General features: G+C 54.1%; 2 protein-coding genes across 3 annotated transcripts in view; one reads left to right on the forward strand and one right to left on the reverse strand.

Annotated features, from left to right (window-relative positions):
- LGMN (legumain) overlaps positions 1-10,607 on the forward strand; it is a 31,219-nt gene extending 20,612 nt beyond the window's left edge. For both annotated transcript variants that reach the window (XM_008698470.2, XM_008698478.2), the window contains exons 5-14: positions 1,234-1,319; positions 2,375-2,450; positions 3,118-3,180; positions 3,969-4,035; positions 4,903-5,021; positions 5,106-5,195; positions 6,138-6,338; positions 7,983-8,153; positions 9,756-9,823; positions 10,085-10,607. In XM_008698470.2, the coding sequence (XP_008696692.1) occupies positions 1,234-1,319; positions 2,375-2,450; positions 3,118-3,180; positions 3,969-4,035; positions 4,903-5,021; positions 5,106-5,195; positions 6,138-6,338; positions 7,983-8,153; positions 9,756-9,823; positions 10,085-10,127 (984 nt within the window). In that variant the 3' untranslated portion in view covers positions 10,128-10,607. The remainder of the gene's footprint in view (positions 1-1,233; positions 1,320-2,374; positions 2,451-3,117; positions 3,181-3,968; positions 4,036-4,902; positions 5,022-5,105; positions 5,196-6,137; positions 6,339-7,982; positions 8,154-9,755; positions 9,824-10,084) is intronic.
- An 8,564-nt stretch (positions 10,608-19,171) lies between these two features.
- RIN3 (Ras and Rab interactor 3) overlaps positions 19,172-21,622 on the reverse strand; it is a 118,274-nt gene continuing 115,823 nt past the window's right edge. The window contains exon 10 of the mRNA XM_040641513.1: positions 19,172-20,274. Coding sequence (XP_040497447.1) covers positions 19,954-20,274 — 321 coding nt within the window. The 3' untranslated portion in view covers positions 19,172-19,953. The remainder of the gene's footprint in view (positions 20,275-21,622) is intronic.

A 21,622-nucleotide genomic window follows, 5' to 3' on the forward strand; every position in this document is an offset into this window, starting at 1 on the left:
GAAAAAACAGGAAAGAAAGTTAGAAATAAGTTGTGGTCTACTGATCTTTAGTTTCTAGTCTTCTTATATGTTAAGTCTGATGATAGAATTTCTTCGGTAATACCTGATTTTCTTGAGGTCTTGCTGCTAATCCAATTATAGGTCTGTGCTCTTTTCTGAAAATCAATTTTCTCAGCACCAACCCCGGCGCAGAGCATCCCTGGATTTCGCTGAGATCGTTTTTCATTAATTTTTTTATCGTATATCACTTCCGAATTGAGTCCCCCCCAATCGATTTCAAGCTGTATCAATGGACACATTATTTTTTAAAAACACTGTAATGATGCCGCCTTGTGGTTTGCCATAGTCTCCCTTTCCTGATTTCAGAGGGATCATTTAGGAACTGATATTCCTGGTGATAAAGAGCATTTATGTGAAATTCAGCAGTTCTTTCAGTTTCTTTTAAATTCAAGTACACTTAAATTGAACACATTGTGCGTGTAATGTAGATGATCCCATTTTTATTAAATTGTTTTTATGTAGTGAGATAAGGAAATATCTGGAATCTTAGGTGGCAGGTGGTAGGATTTTTAGCGATTTTTCCCCCTTTATACTTTCCTATGTTGCTTTTTAAAATATTAATTTAATTTTATTAAATTACAGCCTTTATAAGTTCTGCCACATGGTGTTTAAACTTTATTTTCTTTTTTTGATTCAAATTCCATCAGCCAACATAGAGTACATCATTAGTTTTTGATGTAGTGTTCAGTGATTCATTAGTTGCTTTTAAAAAAAATGATCAGGCATCAGTGTTATCTTTAATCTTTAAGGACATCAAGCGTCCTTGGGATTTGACCTTCTAGGCAGCATATTGGGCGCAAAGAGGGGCCCAGGGCTGATGCTTCTCTTCCCTCTCTGCTGTGCCTCTGTGGGGCTTCGCTCTTCCTCTGCTGTTTGTCCTTACCTTCCAGCATCTTTGGGTTTCCCCACATGGACTGCATAACGGTCAGGAAGGAATGGCAGGCTTGCTGAGTTGCAATCAGCCAAAGGCAAGATGATATTTGACAAGGGATTGTGCACAGGCCCCAGAAACACTGGCCTTGCTTTGGGTCTGACTCGGTTCCAAAGTCTTTGCTCTTAAACCTGGAGCCTTGGAGATGTGTGGACCGCTGGCGCAGGTCTGCTACAGACTCCCACAAACGCTTAGATTTGGAATGACAGCTACATCTGACTTTGACTTCCAATTCTTTGTAGGATGTCACCCCTCAAAATTTCCTCGCCGTGTTGAGAGGCGATGAGGAAGCAGTGAAGGGCAAAGGATCTGGAAAGGTCCTAAAGAGGTAATGTCTGTTTTATGACTCCCACGCTTTTCGGAATGACTTGGCACCCAAAATAGGAGGTGTTCTTTATTCTTGTCCTGTTTCCNNNAGAAGTGACAGCCGGGAGCTTCGTCCTGACTTAAGACAGGCTGCGCAGAGCTGGTGGCTTTTTTGGAGAGCCCATCTCTGTCCGGAATTCACCCGAGGAGCCAGGGTCCTTCATTATTATTAATGAAATGTTCCCCGGCACTTAAATGCACTGCTTTTTGCTGTCCACGGTGGGATACACCGAGACAGGCACGGAGTCCCATAGCTGGTCAGGTGGGAGGGTCTGGCCTGCCAGTTCCGTGCCGTGTTTGAGGTCGGCCCAGTGGGGAGAGGAACACATTCACACGCACAGCACTAACCTTTGTACTGGGGAAAACCAGCCCCACCGCTCGCCGCTGCCTGTGGGTTAGCGGTGTTTGACGTCTCTTCATGGAGCACTCTAGGTGATGGCAGGGACTTGGGTACCGGTACCATGCCTTCAGACTGCCTGAGACACTTGGCAAATGGTGCTTTCCTCTCCGGCTGGAGGGGAGGGGCAGGCATGGGGAAGCTTGTGGGCAGGTGGGCAGGGTAGATGGTGGGCAGACGGTGTCCCGGCTGAGGGACCTGGAAGGGAAGAAGTCTGAGCTGAAGGACTGTGTTCCTCTGTGTCCTGGCTTCCTTCCTCATTTTGGAGAGATCTGGTTGGAGAGTGTGGCTGCTGGCATGAGACTCGATTACCAAAGGATCCCACTATTTGAATCACACCTGGTCCATATGACTAACTACCCAGCAGATGTCCCCTCCTCCCCGGTTATAATTCAGAGCTTTGAAGCTCTCGATGTGCCTTGTGGCTCAAGGTAACCCTCAGCAGGAGCAGAGGGCAAAAACCAACAGCAGGCCCTGTGTTCCTCTTCATGCCTGGTTGGGAAACTGTAGCCTTCGAGCCTTTTCTTACTTTTCGACAGCAGCAACTTTTCAGAGAAATGGAAATGGGAATAGGAACTGGTCAACTTTGACTCTCCTTATCTGTCACCCTCTTTTGGCAGTGGCCCCCGGGATCACGTGTTCATTTACTTCACCGATCATGGAGCTACTGGCATACTGGTGTTCCCAAATGACGACGTGAGTGTTCCTTAACATTATTTATTTACTTATTTGACAGAGAGCACAGGCACAAGCAGGGGAAGTGGCAGGCAGAGGCAGAGGGAGAAGCAGACTCCCCGCTGAGCAGGGAGGCCGACGTGGGGCTCCGATCCCAGGACCCTGGGATCACGACCCTAGCTGAAAGCAGACGCTTAACCAACTGAGCCACCCAGGCGCCCCAGTTTTTCTTAACATTGTGAGGACAAAGTAGGAGACTGGCAGACTGTGATGTGTATTTCTAATGACCTACCAGGGCTGGTTTCTGTGTGTGGCGGGCGAGTATAGGGACCACGCTTAGCAGCTTGAAATCTATCTGGAAGCATCTCAGGTTTTGCCTCCACTTCTGTTCATATCCCAGCCTCAGTAAACTGTCTCCAGACTTGGGTACGTGCACTCGAGGCAGTAACAGAACAGTCTCTGAATGCTCCAGACAAAGCCATGAGTGAGAAAGCACCTTCTCTTCCCCCTTTTAAATATTTGCGTAAAACACGCGAGATGCCGCTTTGGGATCATGCTGCTGGTCACCGTGATTCTTTCTAAGGGCCAGTAAATAAGAATTTACAAAGCAGCATTAAGGCTTTTTTAGGATCTAGCAAATGGTTTCTCTTGATATGCTGGTCTGAATGTCCGTATCCTTACCTTTCAGCTTCACGTGAAGGACCTGAATGAGACCATCCGTTACATGTACGAACACAAGATGTACCAAAAGGTACCATCAGCACTTGGGGCGGCCTGGCGGGGAGGAGTGTGAGGAAGGCAGGAGACGCAGAGCCTACCGTCCCGTGTCCGCCCCAACTCCAGAGGGCTGTTTTCTGGAGAGTGTCCCTGTGATCAGTCTGGACCACTGGCTTTCCAGGACTCACCTGGAATGATTCTAGGGCTTTAGCTGTTAGCTCAGGATCACTAGCGCTCTTGTTAAAACGCGGTGTGGACCCCACCTCCAGAGTTTGACTCAGAGGCCTGGGGAGAGGCTGAGAACTTGCCTTTCTGAGCAGACGCCGACACTCATGATTCTAGGTTCCACGCTCTGAAGACCTGTGTTCTCGGCATTGACTGCAGTTTGGGAGCAGCTGGGGAGGGAGATAGCGCCGTCGTATTTCACTTTGGCCCTTGCCTGCCCCTGGGGCAGCCTTTGTACTGAGTGGCCCGAGCATGTACGGGATAGAAATGTGGAAGCTGGCCTGCCGCACTCTGTCCCTGTGCTGGACGCGAAACGGTTCTCCTTCGCAGTATCTGCGGCACCATTTGCCCTGCGTGATTTCAGCTACGAATAGACCATTTTAGTGTGGGTTAGCGATGAGTATATCGGAGTCCTTCTGGCTTGTAGGACAGCAGCTTCTGTAGGCTCCGGCAGCCGCCTCTCCCAGCAGAGATCTCTCCCCGAAGCAAGAGGAAAAGACCCTTAAGAAGGGCTGAGGAGAGCGGGCAGAGCCGAGTGACGTGTGTGCGGTCTGTGCCTGGCCAGGGTGTGAGGTCCCCTGTCTCGTGTGCCTACAGATGGTCTTCTACATTGAAGCGTGCGAGTCCGGGTCCATGATGAGGCACCTGCCCGCCGACATCAACGGTAGGTGGTGGGAGCACTGGCCTCTGAGCCAGGCGGGCTGAGCGGGTTGAGCAGGTTGCTGGGCAGGGCTGTGGGTCATTCTCAGATTCTGCCGACGTGAAGAACCAAGTGGTCTATATAAGTTGGGACCTGGGGCAGCCTGGTGCACAGAGTGGGGGAGAGGGCTTACCTGTGGGCGCTCTGGACTTCTCTCCAATATTAGTGGTCCAGGAGTAAAGAATCTGATGGGAGCCTCAACGCTCCTCTTCCAGGTTTTGGTGAAGCTACTTAAGTCCAGGGTCACGTAGTCTTGGGGCCAGCTTTGGTCCTTTGTGATGCGTTGCTTGCTGGCTGTCCGATCTTAGGCAGTTGATTTACCCTCTTGGACCCTCCGTTATCTCATCTGTAAAACGGGGATAAAGACAGTGCCTGTCTGTGGGGGGAGGTGCATTTTAAGCGCTAACATTTGCCCAGGCCGATTCTGAGCCCATAGCAGCTAGATAGTAAACGGTAGCTATTATGTATGTTCAAAGTGTTCATTCAGTAGATGGTAACTTTCTCTGGAAATGAAATTAGATACATGTTCTTCGAGTTCCCAGAGCTATTAAAATCTTCCAGCGTTATTCTGCAATAGCTCGACATCCTAATGAGCATGTGTGCTTGCTTCTTACTGCAGAAAGTGTCTTTCAATCAGCTGCTCTTCCGTCCATGTTTAGTTCTAGACCGTCACTGTAACCGAATGCACAGGGCTGGGTGTAGTTATGCCCTCGTGCCCTCCCCGTGCCGGGAGCTTTGATTGCACCGGGGAAGAGGGGACGGCTCACGCTGCCCGTGGGACCCACAGCCGAGCACAGAGTGTGACGGCTGAATGTCTTGAATCCCTCCTAGTTTATGCGACCACCGCTGCCAACCCCACAGAGTCGTCCTATGCCTGTTACTACGACGAGAAGAGGTCCACGTACCTGGGGGACTGGTACAGCGTCAACTGGATGGAGGACTCGGACGTGGTGAGCCCTCGGGTCCGGTTGTGTCGCTGAGGCCCAGCCGTCAGCGCTGATGGCCAGAGAACTTCCATGTTTTTGTCTTTGCAGGAGGATTTGACCAAAGAGACCCTCCACAAGCAGTACCAGCTGGTGAAGTCCCACACCAACACCAGCCACGTCATGCAGTACGGGAACAAGGTGCGGAGGGCGGCCCCGGCTCCCGCGGATGGCAGTCTCTCTGCGTCTTCCGCCCTGGCCGTTCCTGGTCTCGGTTGAAGAGCTATGCTGGATCTTTTCCAAACATTTTGTGTTGATATATATTCGTGTGTTTTTAATTTTTAATTTTAGAACTTTTTAGATTATTGTTGGTTAGTTTACTTTGTATTGTTTTAGATTTTATTTATTTGAGAGGAAGAGAGAGCACAAGAGGGGGGAAGGTCCGAGGCAGAAGCAGACTCCCCGCTGAGCAGGGAGCCCGATGCAGGGCTCGATCCCAGGACTCCGGGATCACGACCTGAGCTGACAGAAGATGCTTAACTGACTGAGCCACCCAGGCGCCCCAGTTGTTGCCTGGTTTAAGAACGGGATCGCTTGCAGCACTTCTTTTCCAATTGGGGTCCAGTCTGGAGTGACCCGTGCAGGCAGACAGAGCCTGGCCGACATGCGTGTTTGGCTCTGACTGTCCCCAGCCCCTCTGTGGCTTTAGCTCTGTCCCGCTTAGTGGACCCAGACCTCAGCTCTAACCTGTGCTTTACGCCTTCCTGCTCCCGGGCCCTGGGGACCGGCAGGTGAGCTTGGGGAGAGCAGCACGACCCAGGGTCGCCCCTGGCTGAAGCGACCCTGGGCCAAGCTCTACATGACTGGCGAGCAGTGATTGCCTTTCATACATGACAGAATTAGCAGTTCTCCTGCAAAGGAAGCCAGGTATTTTTGAAGTTCATCATTGGTGGATTTCAGGCCCTCGGATGTGTTTTCTTGCCCCCTGCTGAGGGTCAGGCACGTGTTTCCAGGCTGCGCCCGTGGCCCTTCAGGGGTCCTGAAACCGAGTGGCGTGAACTGTGAGCCTCCCACGGAGGGGCAGGACCTTGGACACGTCTGGCACGTCTGCCACTCACGCTGGCTCTCTCCCTCTCTCCTCAGTCCATCTCCACCATGAAAGTGATGCAGTTTCAGGGGATGAAACACAAAGCCAGCTCTCCGATCTCCCTGCCTCTGGTCAAACACCTCGACCTCACCCCAAGCCCTGAGGTGCCCCTCACCATCCTGAAAAGGAAGCTGATGAGTACCAACGATCTGCAGGAGTCCAGGAGTCTCGTGGAGCAGATCCACAGGCGTCTGGATGTAAGTAGTGGTTCGAGGACCATTTCCCGCTGCGGACCCCAGCCTCACCGGGCCGCACGCGTGACCTTGGTCTCTGCCTCCTGGCGGTTACCCGGCATCGCTCGGGGTCGGTGACAGCACTCGGGGCCACCCTTCCTCCTGCCACATGGGAGTCTGTGGGAAAGGAGACTAGCCTTTGTGCTCCCTGTAACAGAGAAGCGAGTGGGCAGAGCCCCGGCTGTCCTCATTCCCCGTTAGTCAGCTGACCTTGACCTCTCCGGTAGCGGGCAGCGGAGGACTGGGGCCGTCTTTCTCTTGTATGCTGCCAACGAGTCGTGGCTTGTGGGCATTGCCCTCTTTTATACTTGGTTGCTTAGAAATCATTTTAATGTTGCCACTTGGTGAGTTATTAGCTAATCACGGTTTAAAAAAAAATGCAACGCACGAAGTTTCTGCTGCCTTAGGAAATCGTAGTCATAGCCTAAAATTCTTCCTTAAAATGTTTGAGCAATCTTTTACGATGACTGAGTTTGTTTTCAGTAGCTCATCCGATTGTTTGGAACTGGCGGAATCGCGTTTCCAGCGCTAGCCGTGCGTCTGGAAGCACCCGGAGAGCGGCAGTCGCTGGCCGCCGGGCGGGGCGGTCTCCTTCAGCGGAGCCAGCTCCATGGTGACGCGTCAGCCTCACCAGCGCAGCGCGTGCGCATTCGGGAGTACGGCCTGTGTTTCTAGGAAAGATAACATACCTCTGTGATCCGGTTTAAATTCCTGTCTCTAACGATCCTGACGGTTAGTGCCCCACATCTGGTATATTTTTCGCTGGTCTCAGTGTAATACAGAGGTTCTCCTACTTACTGGTGGGGGACCTCTTTACATTCCTACTAAAATTTTGATTCCAAAGCGCTTCTGTTTATGTGGTATAGTGATATTTGCTGCATTAGAAATGAACACCGAGATTTTTAAAATATTAACCGATTTAGAAAGAACAGTAATGAACCCGTTTGGTGGTGAGGTATTTTTTTATCCACCATTTGAGAAGGAAACAATGCCTCCCTCTGTGCCCCTCTCTCTGTTGGTTTCTGGAATAAACAGGCAAAGGTGCCCAGGAACACACAGCACCATTCGGACAACAATCTATTTTGGGGCACAATTTCTACACCCACCCCTTTTCTCAGAGTGGGCCATGCCTGCTCTTCAGTGGTTAGATTTAAATGCTTCCATCGTGTCAGAAGACCCCGAAAAGGCAGGGTATTTCTAGAGGTTGCTGGCTGTTACAGAACTCTCTCAAACGCGCATTTCTTGCCTCCTGCAGAATGCCTCTGTTGGCATCTATTTTATTTCATTTTATTTTATTTGTTTAAAGATTTTATTTGTTAGAGCGGGAGAAAGAGCACGAGCAGGGGGAGGGGCAGAGGGAAAAGCAGACTCCCCACCGAGCAAGGAGCCCAATGCGGGGCTCGATCCCAGGACCCCGGGACCATGACCTGAGCCGAAGGCAGACGCTTCACCGCCTGAGCCACCCAGGTGCCCTGCTGGCATCTATTTAACATACTGGGTTAGAAGCTGCGTGAAGAGATAACTTTGAACGAGCTTCTGACGGACCCAGGGTTCCGAGAGAGATTGCATGAAATAAGGTACATTTTGAAAAGATGTGTGTCCCCACAGGCTAGACACGTCATCCAGAAGTCAGTGCAAAAGATCGTCTCCTTGCTCGCGAGCTCGGATGCTGAGGCGGAGAGGCTGCTGGCCGGGAGAGCCGAGCTCAGGGCGCATGACTGCTACCAGGCAGCCGTGTCACACTTCCGCACGCACTGCTTCAACTGGCACTCGTCCACGGTAAGGCCAGGGGCCGCTGGCCGCCGCACGCCGCCTTCCTTGGGCCCCCAGAGCCCTTCCCTTAATCTTAAACCCCCAAAGCTCAGTTAATATTGGCCACTGGAAATCACATGAGGTGCATGGCCTGGTAGAAGGTTCCAGCCAGGCTCAGGAAACAGTGGACTCATTCAGAGGCCTTTGTTGGGGACAGGAGGAGGGTCAGCCAAATTCACTGACCAGGAGTCCTGGCCATACTCCGTTGTCCAGTGGGTAGGGGTTGGCCAGTCATGACTCAACTCCCCCCTAATATTTGACTGACAGGGGGGTGTTCCTTCTCTCCCACTTTGGCAGTCTCCCTGCCACACCCCATCCCTCCCCCCAGTCTCTGACCCCTCCCCAAGATTTACTGTTGAAGTCAGGCCCTGGGAGAATGTCAGGTTGGACGGTGTCTCCTGTCAGTCCCATGTGATACCAGGACCCTTCTAGGGAAGGGGTCAGCAAACCGGCCCCCAGGCCAGATCCTGCCCACAGCCTGTTTTTAGAAATAGTTTTACTGGAACACAGCCGTGCTCTGATTGCGGCACAGTTTCTATGGCTGCTTTTACACTCCAGCAGAATCGAGTAGTTCGTGCCGCCTGCAAAGCCAAAAATATTTTCTGTCCGGCCCTTCTCAGAAGTTCGCCAGCTCTGCTTTAGAGCCGTGCTCTTCCCTGCTGTAGTTACTGGCCTCGAAGGGCTGCTTGAATTCAAATTTAAGTCAATTAAATCAATCCAAATGAAATAATGTGAAGCCCCATTTCCCAGCCGCCCCAGCCGCAGTTTGAGTGCTCAGTAGCCACGTGTGGCCAGCGTCTACCGAACTGGAGAATTTGAGAGAACATTTCCATCATCGTAGAAAGCTCTGTTGGGCCGTGGTGTGCACTCCTGGTCATGCTTGAGTACTTCCAAAGATGGGGTACCGGGCGCTTCCGAGGTGGCTCTCCATTATTTTGGAAGCTCTTGATTGTGTTTTTTCTTTTATTTAACTTTGTAAGGAAAGCACTTTTCTTATTTGATAATGAAAAACGTCCCCCTTATTTAATCAATGCTTTGTCTTCCGGTGTAAACTCTTTTGCCCTCTGGGATCACACAAAGTGAATCTCTTCCTTCTTCCCCCTGAGAGTTCTCACACTCCCCTGAAGGTTTTGCAAGATAGACATTACCGGTTTTCTCGGGCTTTACATGGGGCCATCTGGTTTGGCATCCACTTCCTGTCCGTCTCTCCTCCACGTGTCCCTCCCAGAATGAGGTTCCGAGAGCCAAAAGCTAGGGGGTCCTAGGTAAGAGAGGGAAGCAGGGGCACGGCGGCCCTCAGTCAGGAGGCCTGAGCTGGCACCGACAACCTCTAGAATGCTTGCCAGCCCCCTGGCCTAGGGGCCTTTCTCACGGGAGAGAGCCCATACATCTCACCCGATTACTGAAAAGTGGGGAGGGGGAATCCGTGAGCCAAAAAAAGGTCAAGGATCACAGGTCAGGGTGCTTTACCCCCGTAACCACAAAAGCGGGATATTCCTGAGTCCGGAGTTGATGGTATGGTGAGATGATGGCATCTGACTGTGTCTTTTTTGGTTTGTTTGCCTCTAGTACGAGTATGCGCTGAGACATTTGTACGTGCTGGTCAACCTTTGTGAGAAACCTTATCCGGTTGACAGGTAAATGCACACCCGGCCTGCAGACTCGGTGTCCTTTTTCAGGTGGGCGGGAGCGGCATTTCTAGCCTTTTCTGCCAGAGGACAGCTTTCCTCCTGCCAGCGGCTCTGTCTCACGGTGGAGGAATTCAACTAGATGCATCTTCCATGATCGCTGTCGGGCGGGTCTGTCCTCAAGGACGACCTGTTCCGGGTTGGATTGGGTTTGGGGTCATTTCTTCAGACGTGACACGGTTCACAACTTCTTCGTCCTGCGTCTTACAGGATACGGTTGGCCATGGACAAGGTGTGCCTTCATTACTACTGAAAGACCGCCTTCCTAATGCTTCTCCACGTGTGAACACCGTCCCCCACAATGTGCTCACCCCAGTCGAAGAGGTGGAGCGGGCGGGAGGCTGCCCCCAGGGGCTGCGCCAGGGGCCCCTGGGGGAGCACGGTCGGGCCACCCCGGGCCACCCACCCTCCGGGCCCTTCCCCGGCCTCCTGCAGGTCCTGTACCGTTCCAATAAAACTACACGTTGGCCTGGGTAAAGCTCCGTGTTGAGAAAGGTATATTTGCTTCTTGAGGAGGTTTTCGGGCTCCTTCGTTTTCAGGAGCAGGAAGTTCACGGGCTGAGAAGTCGGAAGCCGGAACCTCTGTCTGGAGTCTTCAGAGTGACCTTACCGAAGAGGGATGGACGCCCCAGATGGAAAACTCTTTTTAGGAAATCCCATGATTTTTTGATTGTTTTTGTATCTTATTTATCAACAGTGGGCAAGGCTTAAAAAATAAAAGATTTATCACTGACCCCGAGCATTAATTTCAGGCCCCTGACTTAGCGCCCGATGCTCCTGGCCGCAGCCCCCCCCTCGTGCTCCTGGACTTCGCAGCCTTCCGTGCCTTTGCGACCTGCTGGTCCTCTCGCCCCAGAGTGCCTTTCCCTTCCTGGGATAGTTTCTCAGGGTGTACCTGGAGTGCCACTTCGCCCTCGAACGTTCTTCAGCTTCCTCCTGTCCCCTCCCATGGAAAGCCCTCTCCCCCGTCTGTCCGCCTGTTTTGCACCAGTCACGGCTCGTGTCAGGTCTGCCTTTCCCGGATGGGGAGGGGGTGTCTCAGCTCCTGGGGGGGCAGAGGCTGCCTGCTGGCTGTTCCCCTCGGCCCAGCGCCCCACACAGGGAGGTACTCACAAGGGGCTTCCTAAGGACGTGTCAGTAACGCCAGCTATATCCATGCAGTGGAATATCCTAGAGAAATAAAAAGGAACGGAGCGCTGATGCCATGGTGTTCAGCCAAGTCACCAGTCACGGAAGACCACGCGTTCTACGATTCCATTTACAGCCGGTGTCAGAATAAGCCCGTCTGTTATAGAGACGGGAAGTGGCTGAGGGCGCCAGGCCGCGGGGAGAGCGGGAAACGGGGAAGTAGTGATGGCTGGTGGGTACGCACATCTTTTGGGGTGACAATGTTCCGAAACGGATTGTGGCAACGCTCACACAATTCTGAATATACCATAAGCCACCAAATTGTACACGTTAAGTGGAATTACGTGGTTTGCTCCTTACATTTCAGTGCTGCTGTTTTTAAAAATAAGCCAGAGCGCCCGATGCGGTTTAGATAGATGCATAGCCACAGAGAGCGCAGGTGACAGCACCGACGCGCCCACCCTGATGACCACCTGTCTTTACGTCGTGAAACGTGTCTTTGTAGCAGCAATCGATGCCTGTGAAGCTTGGAGTTAAGGACTAAAGTTGGGACACTGGCCAGTGGGGTTACGTCTGTGACAAATTCCAGGTGATACGTCGGTTTCTAACGGGGCCACTTTTCATTACAGTTTATCCTTTCTCAGTGAGGTGGGCCTCCGGGTAATCACATGACTTCAGGGAAGAGAACTCTCACTGTCCTAGAGATTCGGGGGCGCTCTAGGGTTTTAGATGACAAGTACGAGAAGCCTGCAGTGAGTTATCACTAATGTTCAGCGATGGGCGAACCTGAGGGCTGGCTGGTGATCATAGAAAAGCAGGCACTGAAAGGAGATTGTTAAAGGAAGTCTTCAGGAGGCCAAGATGCGGTGGTAAGAAGCTCTGTTCCTCTATTATGAATTGTTAACGACCCGTGTGATGCTGCTTCTCTGGGTCCCCTCTGTAGAATGAAAGTATCCTTACCTACCTGTCAACACACACAGAAGCTCGTATATTCGTGGTTCTAAAAGTTAACAGCAGCTATGTTTTGTTTCTCAAATAAATGACGATTTCCTAAGTCACAGTGCCCTGGCTTTTCTTTTCCTCCTGTGGTTCCAACAGGCCCCCAGTAGAAAATGGGCTCTCTATCCCTCCTATTAAGGCCTTTTCTGTTCAGTTTCCAATCAGATTGATCTTTCCATGCGTGTCACAACTAGGACCAGCATTTTTTTTCTGTAATTCTATCCAAAATGTACAGACATGTCTTCACACAAAGTCACAAACAAAAATATTCAGAGCAAAACGTGGCCGTCCCTTCTCCTCCCCATAAATCCCAAATATCAATCTGGTTTTCATCGAGAACCCCCTTTCTCTACATTAACGTACTTATATGCAAATGATACTTTATTTTTTTACCTTTTCATTATAAAAACAGGAAACCATACAAAAAAATGTTGTCACCAATATTGACTGTCACCATCATCAAGAAATAGAACTTTACCAGCTGTTTAGTTCAAGGTTCCCCACAGAAACAACCAATAGCGTGTGTACATACCTATGTTTGGAGAGATGTATCTTAAAGAATTGATTCACATGACCGTGGAGGCTTCGTTAAGGCCGAAGTCTGCAGACTGGAGACCCGGGGGGGGGGGCGGGGGGCGATTACAGTTCAAGTACAAAACCTGTCTGCTGGTAGAATTCCTTCTTGCTCCGAGGTCAGACTTTCCCTAACAAAGGCCTTCAGCTGATGGGATGGGGCCCACCCACATTACGGAGGATGACCTGCTTTACTCAAAGTCCACCGACTTCCATGTTAACCCATCCAAAGAACACCTTCAGAGCAACATCCAGAGTCTTATTCAGCCAGATATCAGCACCATGGCTCACTGCGCCCTGACACCTAGAACTAACCACACCAGCCACCCAGAAACCCCTCCTGCTCCATCCGAGGCACAGCCCTGCCCCCTGCCGCCACACCCACTCTGCCTGTGTTCTTCGTGGCTTTGTCACAGGCATATCCCTGCACGCCGGTTCACTCTTGCCCATTTAACGAAAACGGTAATGTCTTTCACATGAAAATATGCTCCCCATCGCCCGGCATCAGGGAAATACAAATCAAAACCACAATAAGATCACACCTCACACCTGTCAGAAGGACTAAAATTAACTCAGGAAACAACAGGTGTTGGCGAGGACGTGGAGAAGGGAGCCCTCTTACTCTGCTGGTGGGAATGCAAGCTGGCGCGGCCACTCTCGAAAACGGTATGGAGGTTCCTCAAAAAGTTAAAAACACCTACCCTATGACGCAGCAATTGTACTACTGGGTATTTACCCAAAGGATACAGTGATGTGAAGGGGCACCTGCACCCCAACGTTCATAGCAGCCATATCCACAGTAGCCAAACTACGGGAAGAGCTCAGATGTCCGTTGACAGATGAATGGATAAAGACGATGTGGTCTATATACACCGGAATATTACTCAGCCATCAAAAAATGAAATCTTGCCATTTACAGTGACGTGGATGGAATTAGAGGGTATTAGACTAAGTGAAATGTCAGAGAAAGAATGATTTCACTCCTATGTGGAACTTAGGAAAACAGGAACATAGGGGAAAGGAGGGGAAAAATAAAGATGAAATCAGAGAGAAAAACCGTAAGAGACTCCTGACTATAGGGAACAAACAGAGGGTTGCTGGAGGGGAGGTGGGTGGGGGGGTGGCGTAACTGGGTGACGGGCCTTAGGGAGGGCACGGGATGCAATGAGCACTGGGTGTTAGGTGCAACTGATGAGTCGCTGACCTCTTCCTCTGAAACTGATGATACACCACGTGTTTTAAATTGAATTTAATTTTTTTTTAAAAGTAGTAATGTCTTTTCAGCTCCTGTAACCTGCAGCTTTCCTCCCCATCTCTTTTCTTTCCAGTTTCTGTTGAAGAGCCAGGGCTGTTGACCCGTGGGGTTTCTCGGGCTGGGCTTTGCTGACTCCACACTGTAGTTCCTCTGCCCCCAGGGGTTTTACAGATCAGCCGCCGGGGCCAGAGGGTGGAGCAGACTCGGCGGGGTTGGAAGTGGGCTGTGCTCTCGGCTCAGGAGGTGTGCTGGCTGAGCTTTGCTGCTCTCTGACTACACTCAGAAAGATGTTCAAGGCCCGTGTCCATGAATTCGAGGGACTGCAAACTAGTGAAATTCTAATTCTATCCGTTCTCATTTAGTAGCTGCAACGACTTTAGAAGGAGACGCTTCCCCTTGCCTGCTAACCCCCGGTATAGCTCAGGTGGGAAAGGCAGGACAAAACTCCACCTGTCGTCTTAGTTACCTAGTTTTTAAATTGGTTCCCTTTCCTCAAAAAGACCTTCCCAAGGAAGCTTTCTAAAGATGATTTTGAACTCATGGATGTTAACACATCTGATGGGCTGCATCCCGCTGTGCTCTGTCAAGGCTGAGGCTGCCCGGTCCCCCTCAAGTCCACGTGCCCCTCAATCTCAGCGGATGGCACATCCCTCCAGCACTGTGTCTAAGACGAAAATCCAGAAGCCTGCCTAGGACGCTTCCTCCCCTTCACACCCTCCACCATAGCCTGCTGCCTCTACTCCCTCGATGCTTCTCAGGCTTCCCCTTCCCATCCCTGAACCCTCCCCATTCTGACCTCCCCCCCCCTCCCCTAGGTCACTGCGGCAGGCTTCAGTAGACCCCCTGCCTCCCGCCCGGCTCCCCGCCAATTCCATCCGCCATGAGCGGAGACTTCCCAGGCTCCTTGAACTGCCCACCAGGGCTATTCCTGGCCTGGCCTCACCTCTCACTTCCCCTTGCTCAGGCTAACTCTTCAAGCCACCTTGAAGTGACTGGTTATCCTGCATACAGCACGCTTCGATTTCATTTTTCTGAGACTTTTCACTTTCTTTAGCCTCCTTGTCAAGAACTGCCAGGACCTAAGATTTTTACCCCAGTCGCAGGCTAACAAGGTCACCTGCCACAGCTTCATGGGCACTGGCAGGAGATCTGAGACCCCTGGGACACAGACAAGGCACTTGGGCTGAGTCAGCCTCACATTTGCTTGGGGGGCTCCCCGTCCATCACGGGCCCGGATGGGGGGAGGCGGCGGTGGGCCCAGGCGGACCGGGTTGGGGGGGGAGGCAGACCCTGGGCTGGGGCTTGGCCGAGGAACCTCAAGCTTAGGAAAATCCGAATCTTTTTAAACAGGCTGCGAGCAAACCTGCCCAACGTTTGCCCTGAAGGGAGACACTATCTTCTAAGGTGAGAGAGATTATTTCATCATCCTGGTCAGAAAGAAAACAAACCTGCCCTCTTCCCGGGAGGGAGAAACTGTATCTTCCAAAGCTATTCAGATACTCCTACACAGACCTACACAGAATAGAAGCTGCCGAGGACTCTTCACCAGACACGCGGAAATACCCCACGGGCTATCTCCCGGCGGTCTTGCAGGCATTCTGTTCCTTTCTGCTCTTGGCTAACTCTTTATCCTTCAAGACCCAGCTCAGACATCCCTGGCTCCAGGGTGCCCCCCTTGCTTCATCCAAGTGGGTTACCCTCCACTCACTCCAGCCCCACAGCACCCCGAGTTAACTGCTGTCGTCGCGCTGCTCACACTCCGCTGAAAATAGGCACAAGGCTCCGCACGCCCCAGATCTTTCACCTGTACTCCTTCTAGACCGTAGAACGCCTCATACAGATTTGGAAAAGGTGTCCCTTCTTCTGGGTGGACACGATCCCATGCCAGACAGCAGCCTTGACGAGGGGAGCCCAGATTGGATGTCAGCCCACTTATCACCTTGGCCGTGCAACCTTGGCAGTGAGCGACCTCCCTGCCCAAATGCCCAAGCCCTAGTATTTACCTTTTCAAAAAGGTCTGGGGCTTCCCCTACCTGTCCCCACACGAGAGCTTGTGTGGTTCCTGCAACAAGCCTGGGAAATCGGGGTAGAAACAGCCGAGCTTGTGTGGTTCCTGCAACAAGCCTGGGAAATCGAAGTAGAAACAGCCGTTTTAAGAGCGGGGAAGGGGAGGGGGAGGTGTTCCGTGACTCGCTAGGGCTCCCAGCTGGTCCGGAGCCCGGCTCTCCCACCCGCTACTGAGGCTCTTCCCACCCGATTGCCCAGCAGGTTTTCCCACTTGGAAGCCAAACAGATGTCAGAGCTCTCCTCCGGCTTAGGCTGCATGGGCTGAAAGAGATGATTCCTGGAGAGCTTTCCTGGGAAAAGAATGTTTCCCGCAAAGTGCGTCACAACTGGGGACAGGGGAAGCCACGCTGTGAGTTGGCACTTTTTCCCCCAGAGCCCTGCTCCATGTCGCCTTCCTGCCACAGCAGCTCCCCACAGATGACACTGCCCCGAGCAGGGGCGGCCCCGTCCCGGAATCTGGTCCACGGACTGCGTACCCAGTGACCGCATCCCCCAGCGTGTGCAGCCTTCCCGACACACCCTTGGTCTGGCCAGCTGGACGGCTGCTGCGTCTGCCAGCCGGGGACTGGCAGGGGTGCCTCTGCTGCCCCCAGACAGCTCTCCCCTCCTCTCTCTGCCTCTCCTCCCTCTCCGGCCTGTCCCCGGTGCCCCCCGCAGAAACGGGCTCATAGCTAGGGCGAAGCGGGTACACCGCATTCAGGTGTTGTGAGGCCATCACGGGCCAGGCACCCACAGGGCCGGTTCGAGATTTTTCTAGATGGGCAGGACTGGTAGGCCACGGGATGGAGAAGCAGCAGGAAGCTGGTGGCTTCCCTCATCTCGGCCCTGCGGGCCCCAGCTCCAGCCTCAGGCTGAGGGCTTGTAAACACAGAGGGTGGAGGGAGCCAGCCTGCCCGGGGGAGAGGGGACAAATGCCAGGGAGGGCACACTGATGAGCCCCTGTCACAGGTCACAGCCTTTGTCCTTGCCACTCTTGGACACACATGTATGCACACAGGCCCAGCCCTGCACTCCTGACCCCTTGCTCGGGGCCCACGGAGAAGCCAGGCCGGTTCGGCCACATCTTGGGTCTGTCTGCCAGGCCAGCCCTGTGATGCTCCCGTGGCCGCCTCCGGCAAGTTCACCCAGAGCTGGGGCCAAACAGGCAGGGCTTAGCTGACTTTGGTTTTCTACAAACAGGTCAGTTGGGATGCTGGGGCGGGGGGGACAAAGAGCCTTAGATTGTGGGGATGGTCAGCCCTGAGTTCAAACCACATTTTGGCCCCCAACTGGTGCATAACCCTGGGTAAGGCCCCCCTGTTATGAGCTGAATCGTGTCCCCCGAAGTTCCTATGATGAAGCCCTAACCCCGAGCACTCAGAAGGTGACTGTATCTGGAGACTAGGCCTGTAAGGAGGGGATTAAGGCTAAACGAGGTCAGAAGGGAGGGGCCCTGAACTAGTAGGACTGGTGTCCGGTAAGCAGAGACACTGGGGGTGCTGAGGCAGAGAGAAAAAAAGGCCATATGAGGACACAGCAAGAGGCAGCCTCTGTGAGGCCAGGAGAAACCAATCCTGCTGACACTCCCCTCTCAGACTTCCAGCCTCCAGAACCGTGAGAAAATAAATTTGTTCTTTAAGCCCCTCCCCCCATCTGCGGAATTTTGTTACGCAGCCCTAGGGGGCTAATACACCCCCTCTCTCTGAGCCTCGATATCTTCACCTGTAAACACCTGCCTCACAGGACTGTTTTGCCAATTAAATAAAATAATGCAGGGGAATCGCTCACCAGTAGCAGCCCCCCCCCCCAGGGCTCAGCACAGGTGATACCCTGTTTCGTGGCCCTGGGTCAGGCCAGAAGGCCTGTACTGTCCTGTCACACCTCCCCAGGGGGAGAAACAGCCAGACAAGGGGGTGGGGGAGGGGCAGGTAGCCCCACCTGGCCTGCCTTCTGGCCTCTGTTGGGTGGATCCCTGCACTGGCCTGAGGATGGTAGGCCTGAGACACACACACACACACACACACACTCACACACACACGTGCTGATCTTACAGTGGCCCCTCAGTTTAGCCCTCTGGCTGCTTCTGCCTGCTTCCTGGGAGCGGGACATGGGACCCCAGAGCTAGGCTGGAGCCCAATGCACCGTCTGGATCCCAAACCCGCCCCAAGTTGGGGGCTCCAGCTGGGCAAAGGCCCCCTCTGACTTTCCCCATCTTTCTCAGGCTTATGGGAGGCAGCGGGCACTTACCTTATAGCTGGGGGTACCAGACCGCAGAGCAAGCTCAGCTCAGGGCCGTGGGGGGCACTGGAAGCCTAGGAAGGGGACAGTGTTGGCATCATGGGGGGGAGGGGGAGGGACAGGCAACCTGGGGTCACAGCTGGCTACCCCCAGTTTCTGGCTATTTGCCTATGTACACCAAGCCCCAGACTGGGAAGCCCTCCCGGCTGGCTGAGTCCTGAAGCAATCCCTCTTTCTCACACAGGGCTGGCCTGGAGCCAGAGGCCAACGGCTGTTTGTTGACTGGCTGAATGAGCTGGTTGATGCCCAGGGGCTCCATTCAGGGAAGTCAGCCGCCCTGCCCTGGGTACACTGTTCATGGCCATTCATTGGGGTTCCATTTCCATTTGAACTTTGTTTTGTTCTCTGCTGTTTCCCAGGGCCTCGAAGAGTGCTGACATTTCACAGGCACTCCACAAATACATGTCTTCAATCTGTGCCGAGGACACAGACATGCATAGTCCAAATCTGGTGGACAAAGCAGAAGTACCAACAGACAACTGCAATTCAACAAGATGTCTCTTGTGAGGAGATGAGCCCAGGCGGCCGTGGGAATGTGTACAAGCACTACCTGGCCAGCCTAGGAAGTCAAAGAAGGCTTCCTGGAGGAGACAGGCTTTGAAGGATGAATAGGAGTCCGACCAGGCAATGATTACAGGGAACAGTATTACTGGAATAAGCAGCAGAAGCAGGAAGGTGTGAGAGCGTTCTGGAAAGGATACAGAGGTGGGAATGACGAGAACCAAGGGTAGTGGGGAGGCAGCAGACGAGCAGGCCAAGGGGCAGTCAGGGGCCAGGGCGTGAGAGCTAAGAGTGGCTGATGACACTGCAGATTCTGTCAAAAGACAGGGACCTCAGCAGAAAGGGGGGGGGGCGGTCTTCTGAGCCCCACCTGGGAAGGGAGTTAGGCATTAATGGAGGGTCTGGCAGGCTGAGCAGAGCTCTAGCCTCTTGAGGAAAAGAGAAGACATTTTTTAAAGGGCTTTTATTAAATTCGCCCCACACAGCGTCCCTTGCCCCATTGCCAGAGCCCCCGGGTGTGCCTGCCAGGGAAACGGCTCCATGGGTGTTCTCCGGTGGCTGAAGCTGGGCTTGTCTATGTAGGTGCGGAGCTGGCCTTGCTGGGTGGTCCTGGTGTCGGAGGGGCTCAGAAACTGCGGGGGTGGAAGGGAGGGCGATTGTGGGCACTGGTAGCTGAGGGCAGGCTCCGGTGTCGGGATGGCAGGCTTGTCTCCTCAACACACACCCTGAGAGATGGTCCTGAGATGCTGGGAGGGTCCAAAACATCCCAGCTCCGTCCCGGGGCGGGGGCGCGGTGGGCAGCTGTGGCCAGGCCGCTCCCCCCAAGGACGGTCCTGGGGAAAGTACGCCCTTCCTGGGGAAATACCCAGGAGTGGGTGGCATGGGGGCGGGGCAGAAGGCCCGGCCTGCAGGGCTGTGGGGGAACAGGGGCCAGGCCGGGGCTCTGTCTGCTGCAGCTGGCGGGAGAGTCCCTTCCCTCTCTGAGCCTCATATCCCTTTCTAACGAAGAACTTGGCCTCTGGAGGCTCTGACTATCCATGAAGCACGCTCGGCCTTCATGCTTCATATTCTTTTCTCGATTGTTCTGCCGGGTTGGCCTAGGCACACTCAGGATGTTGCAAGCGTGACACGTGGGCGTCCCATCCACCTCGAGTGTGTGTGTGTGTTCAGATGGGGGGGGGGCCCTGCATGTGTGCGCCTGGGGGTTGGTGAGCGAGCGGGAACCAGTCTTTACATGCTGCCCCCCCTTTACAAACAGGGGCCGGGGGAGCCCGGGGCCTCACAGGAAGTTGGGCTCCCGCACCACGAGGCAGGGCGGGCCCCCGCTGCCCCCGCCGCCGTCCAGGGGCCGGTACACGAAGTGGAAGTCGCGCTTGGGCTCGCTCCGCAGCAGGTAGCCCTTGATGCGGTGCGGCAGCGCCTCGTCGGCCAGCTGGAAGCAGCGCCCGTCCACCAGCACGAAGAGCCGGTGGTCCTGGGGCTGCAGCACCTCGAACTTCTCGGCGCACTGCGCGCACAGCGCCTCGGCCAGCGTGTCGGCCCGCGACGCCAGCGTCCGCGACTGTTGCTCGGGCTCCAGGTACGACACGCAGATGAAGTCCTGCGGGGCGAGGCGGAGGGGGCTGGCGTCATCCGCGGGGCCCAGCGGGCGTCTCGCCTCACCTCCACCCCAACCCTGGGCGCTGGCAGGGCGCGGAGGAGCCTAGTGGCCTTGCACAAGTCCATTGCCCCGGGCTCTTCTCTGTGCACACAGGGGACTGCAAGAGCGGCCGTGGGGTTGGAAGTCGCGGCCGCTGCGGCTGACCCGGCTGTGTGACCCACGGCCCAGATCCTTCTGTCTCTGAGCCTCACCTCTCCACCTGCGGAGCAGCCCAGCCGGGTGAGTCAGCGGGGGATGGGTTTCGGCAATGAGGAGTGAGCGCGCCCCCTGGTGGCCAGTCGGCAGCGGCCTCGCCGTCATTATTCATCCGTCACCCTCTTCCTCAACAACAACTCCCCACGTTCCCCCCGTACCCCCACCCCAGGCCCAGTGCTGGGGCACCGAGGCTGGCATAAATAAAATCTAATGGGCGGACCCCAGGCCAAGCAGCCCACGGTGCAGCTAAGGCTAAGGCTGGCGGAACTAGTTCAGCCCTCCGCGCTGGAGAAGCCTGCGGATGGGGGCAGGGCGCTCGGAGGTGCAGAGGGGCAGGAGGGGCAAGAGGCTTAGCGAAAGGGGCAGGGGCGCTGGGCCCGAAGGCGGGTTTGGGATGGATGGAGAGGGGCACCCCAGGAGCTAGGTGGGCAAGGGTGACGCGATGCCTGCGGGGCTGGGAACGCACGCACAAACCTGAACAGCATCTTCTTCCACCAGCCCCAGGGGAGGACCGTATGGTGGAAGGAGGGGCCCTCGAGTCCCGGCCTGGCTTTAATCGGCTCCCCCTGCGTGACCTTGACCTCCCTGAGCCTCGGCTTCCTCAACTGTGAACTGGGATAACACCCGCCCTTACACCTTAGCTGTGAGGAAGCCGACAGACTAGCTCAGGGCCTTTAGAGTCCCTCGTCCCCAGCACCCCGAGGGCAGAGAGGAAGCAGTGTGCGGGGCTGCCCCCTTGTGGAAGGCTGCTAACAGCACAGCTGTCTGACATCACTGCCACTTCAGGGTGATTTTAATTAGGGGCGCCCGGGTGGCTCAGTGGGTTAAGCGAGTCTGCCTTCCACTCAGGTCATGATCTCAGGGTCCTGGGATAGATCAGGGTCCTGGGATAGAGCTCCACGTCGGGCTCCCTGCTCAGTGGGGAGTCTGCTTCTTCCTCTGCCCCTCCCCCTGCTCAAGCTCTCTCCCAAATAAATAAATAAATATAAAATTTTTAAAAGAGTGATTATAATTATGGCTACAGAGTGGTGAGTGCATATGAGGCACTGGAAGGAAGCAGAGGGTCGTGCCCCGCCCCCGCCCCCAGACATAA

Source organism: Ursus maritimus, unplaced genomic scaffold (genome assembly GCF_017311325.1).
Source record: "Ursus maritimus isolate PB19 unplaced genomic scaffold, ASM1731132v1 scaffold_25, whole genome shotgun sequence".
NCBI lineage: Eukaryota > Metazoa > Chordata > Mammalia > Carnivora > Ursidae > Ursus > Ursus maritimus.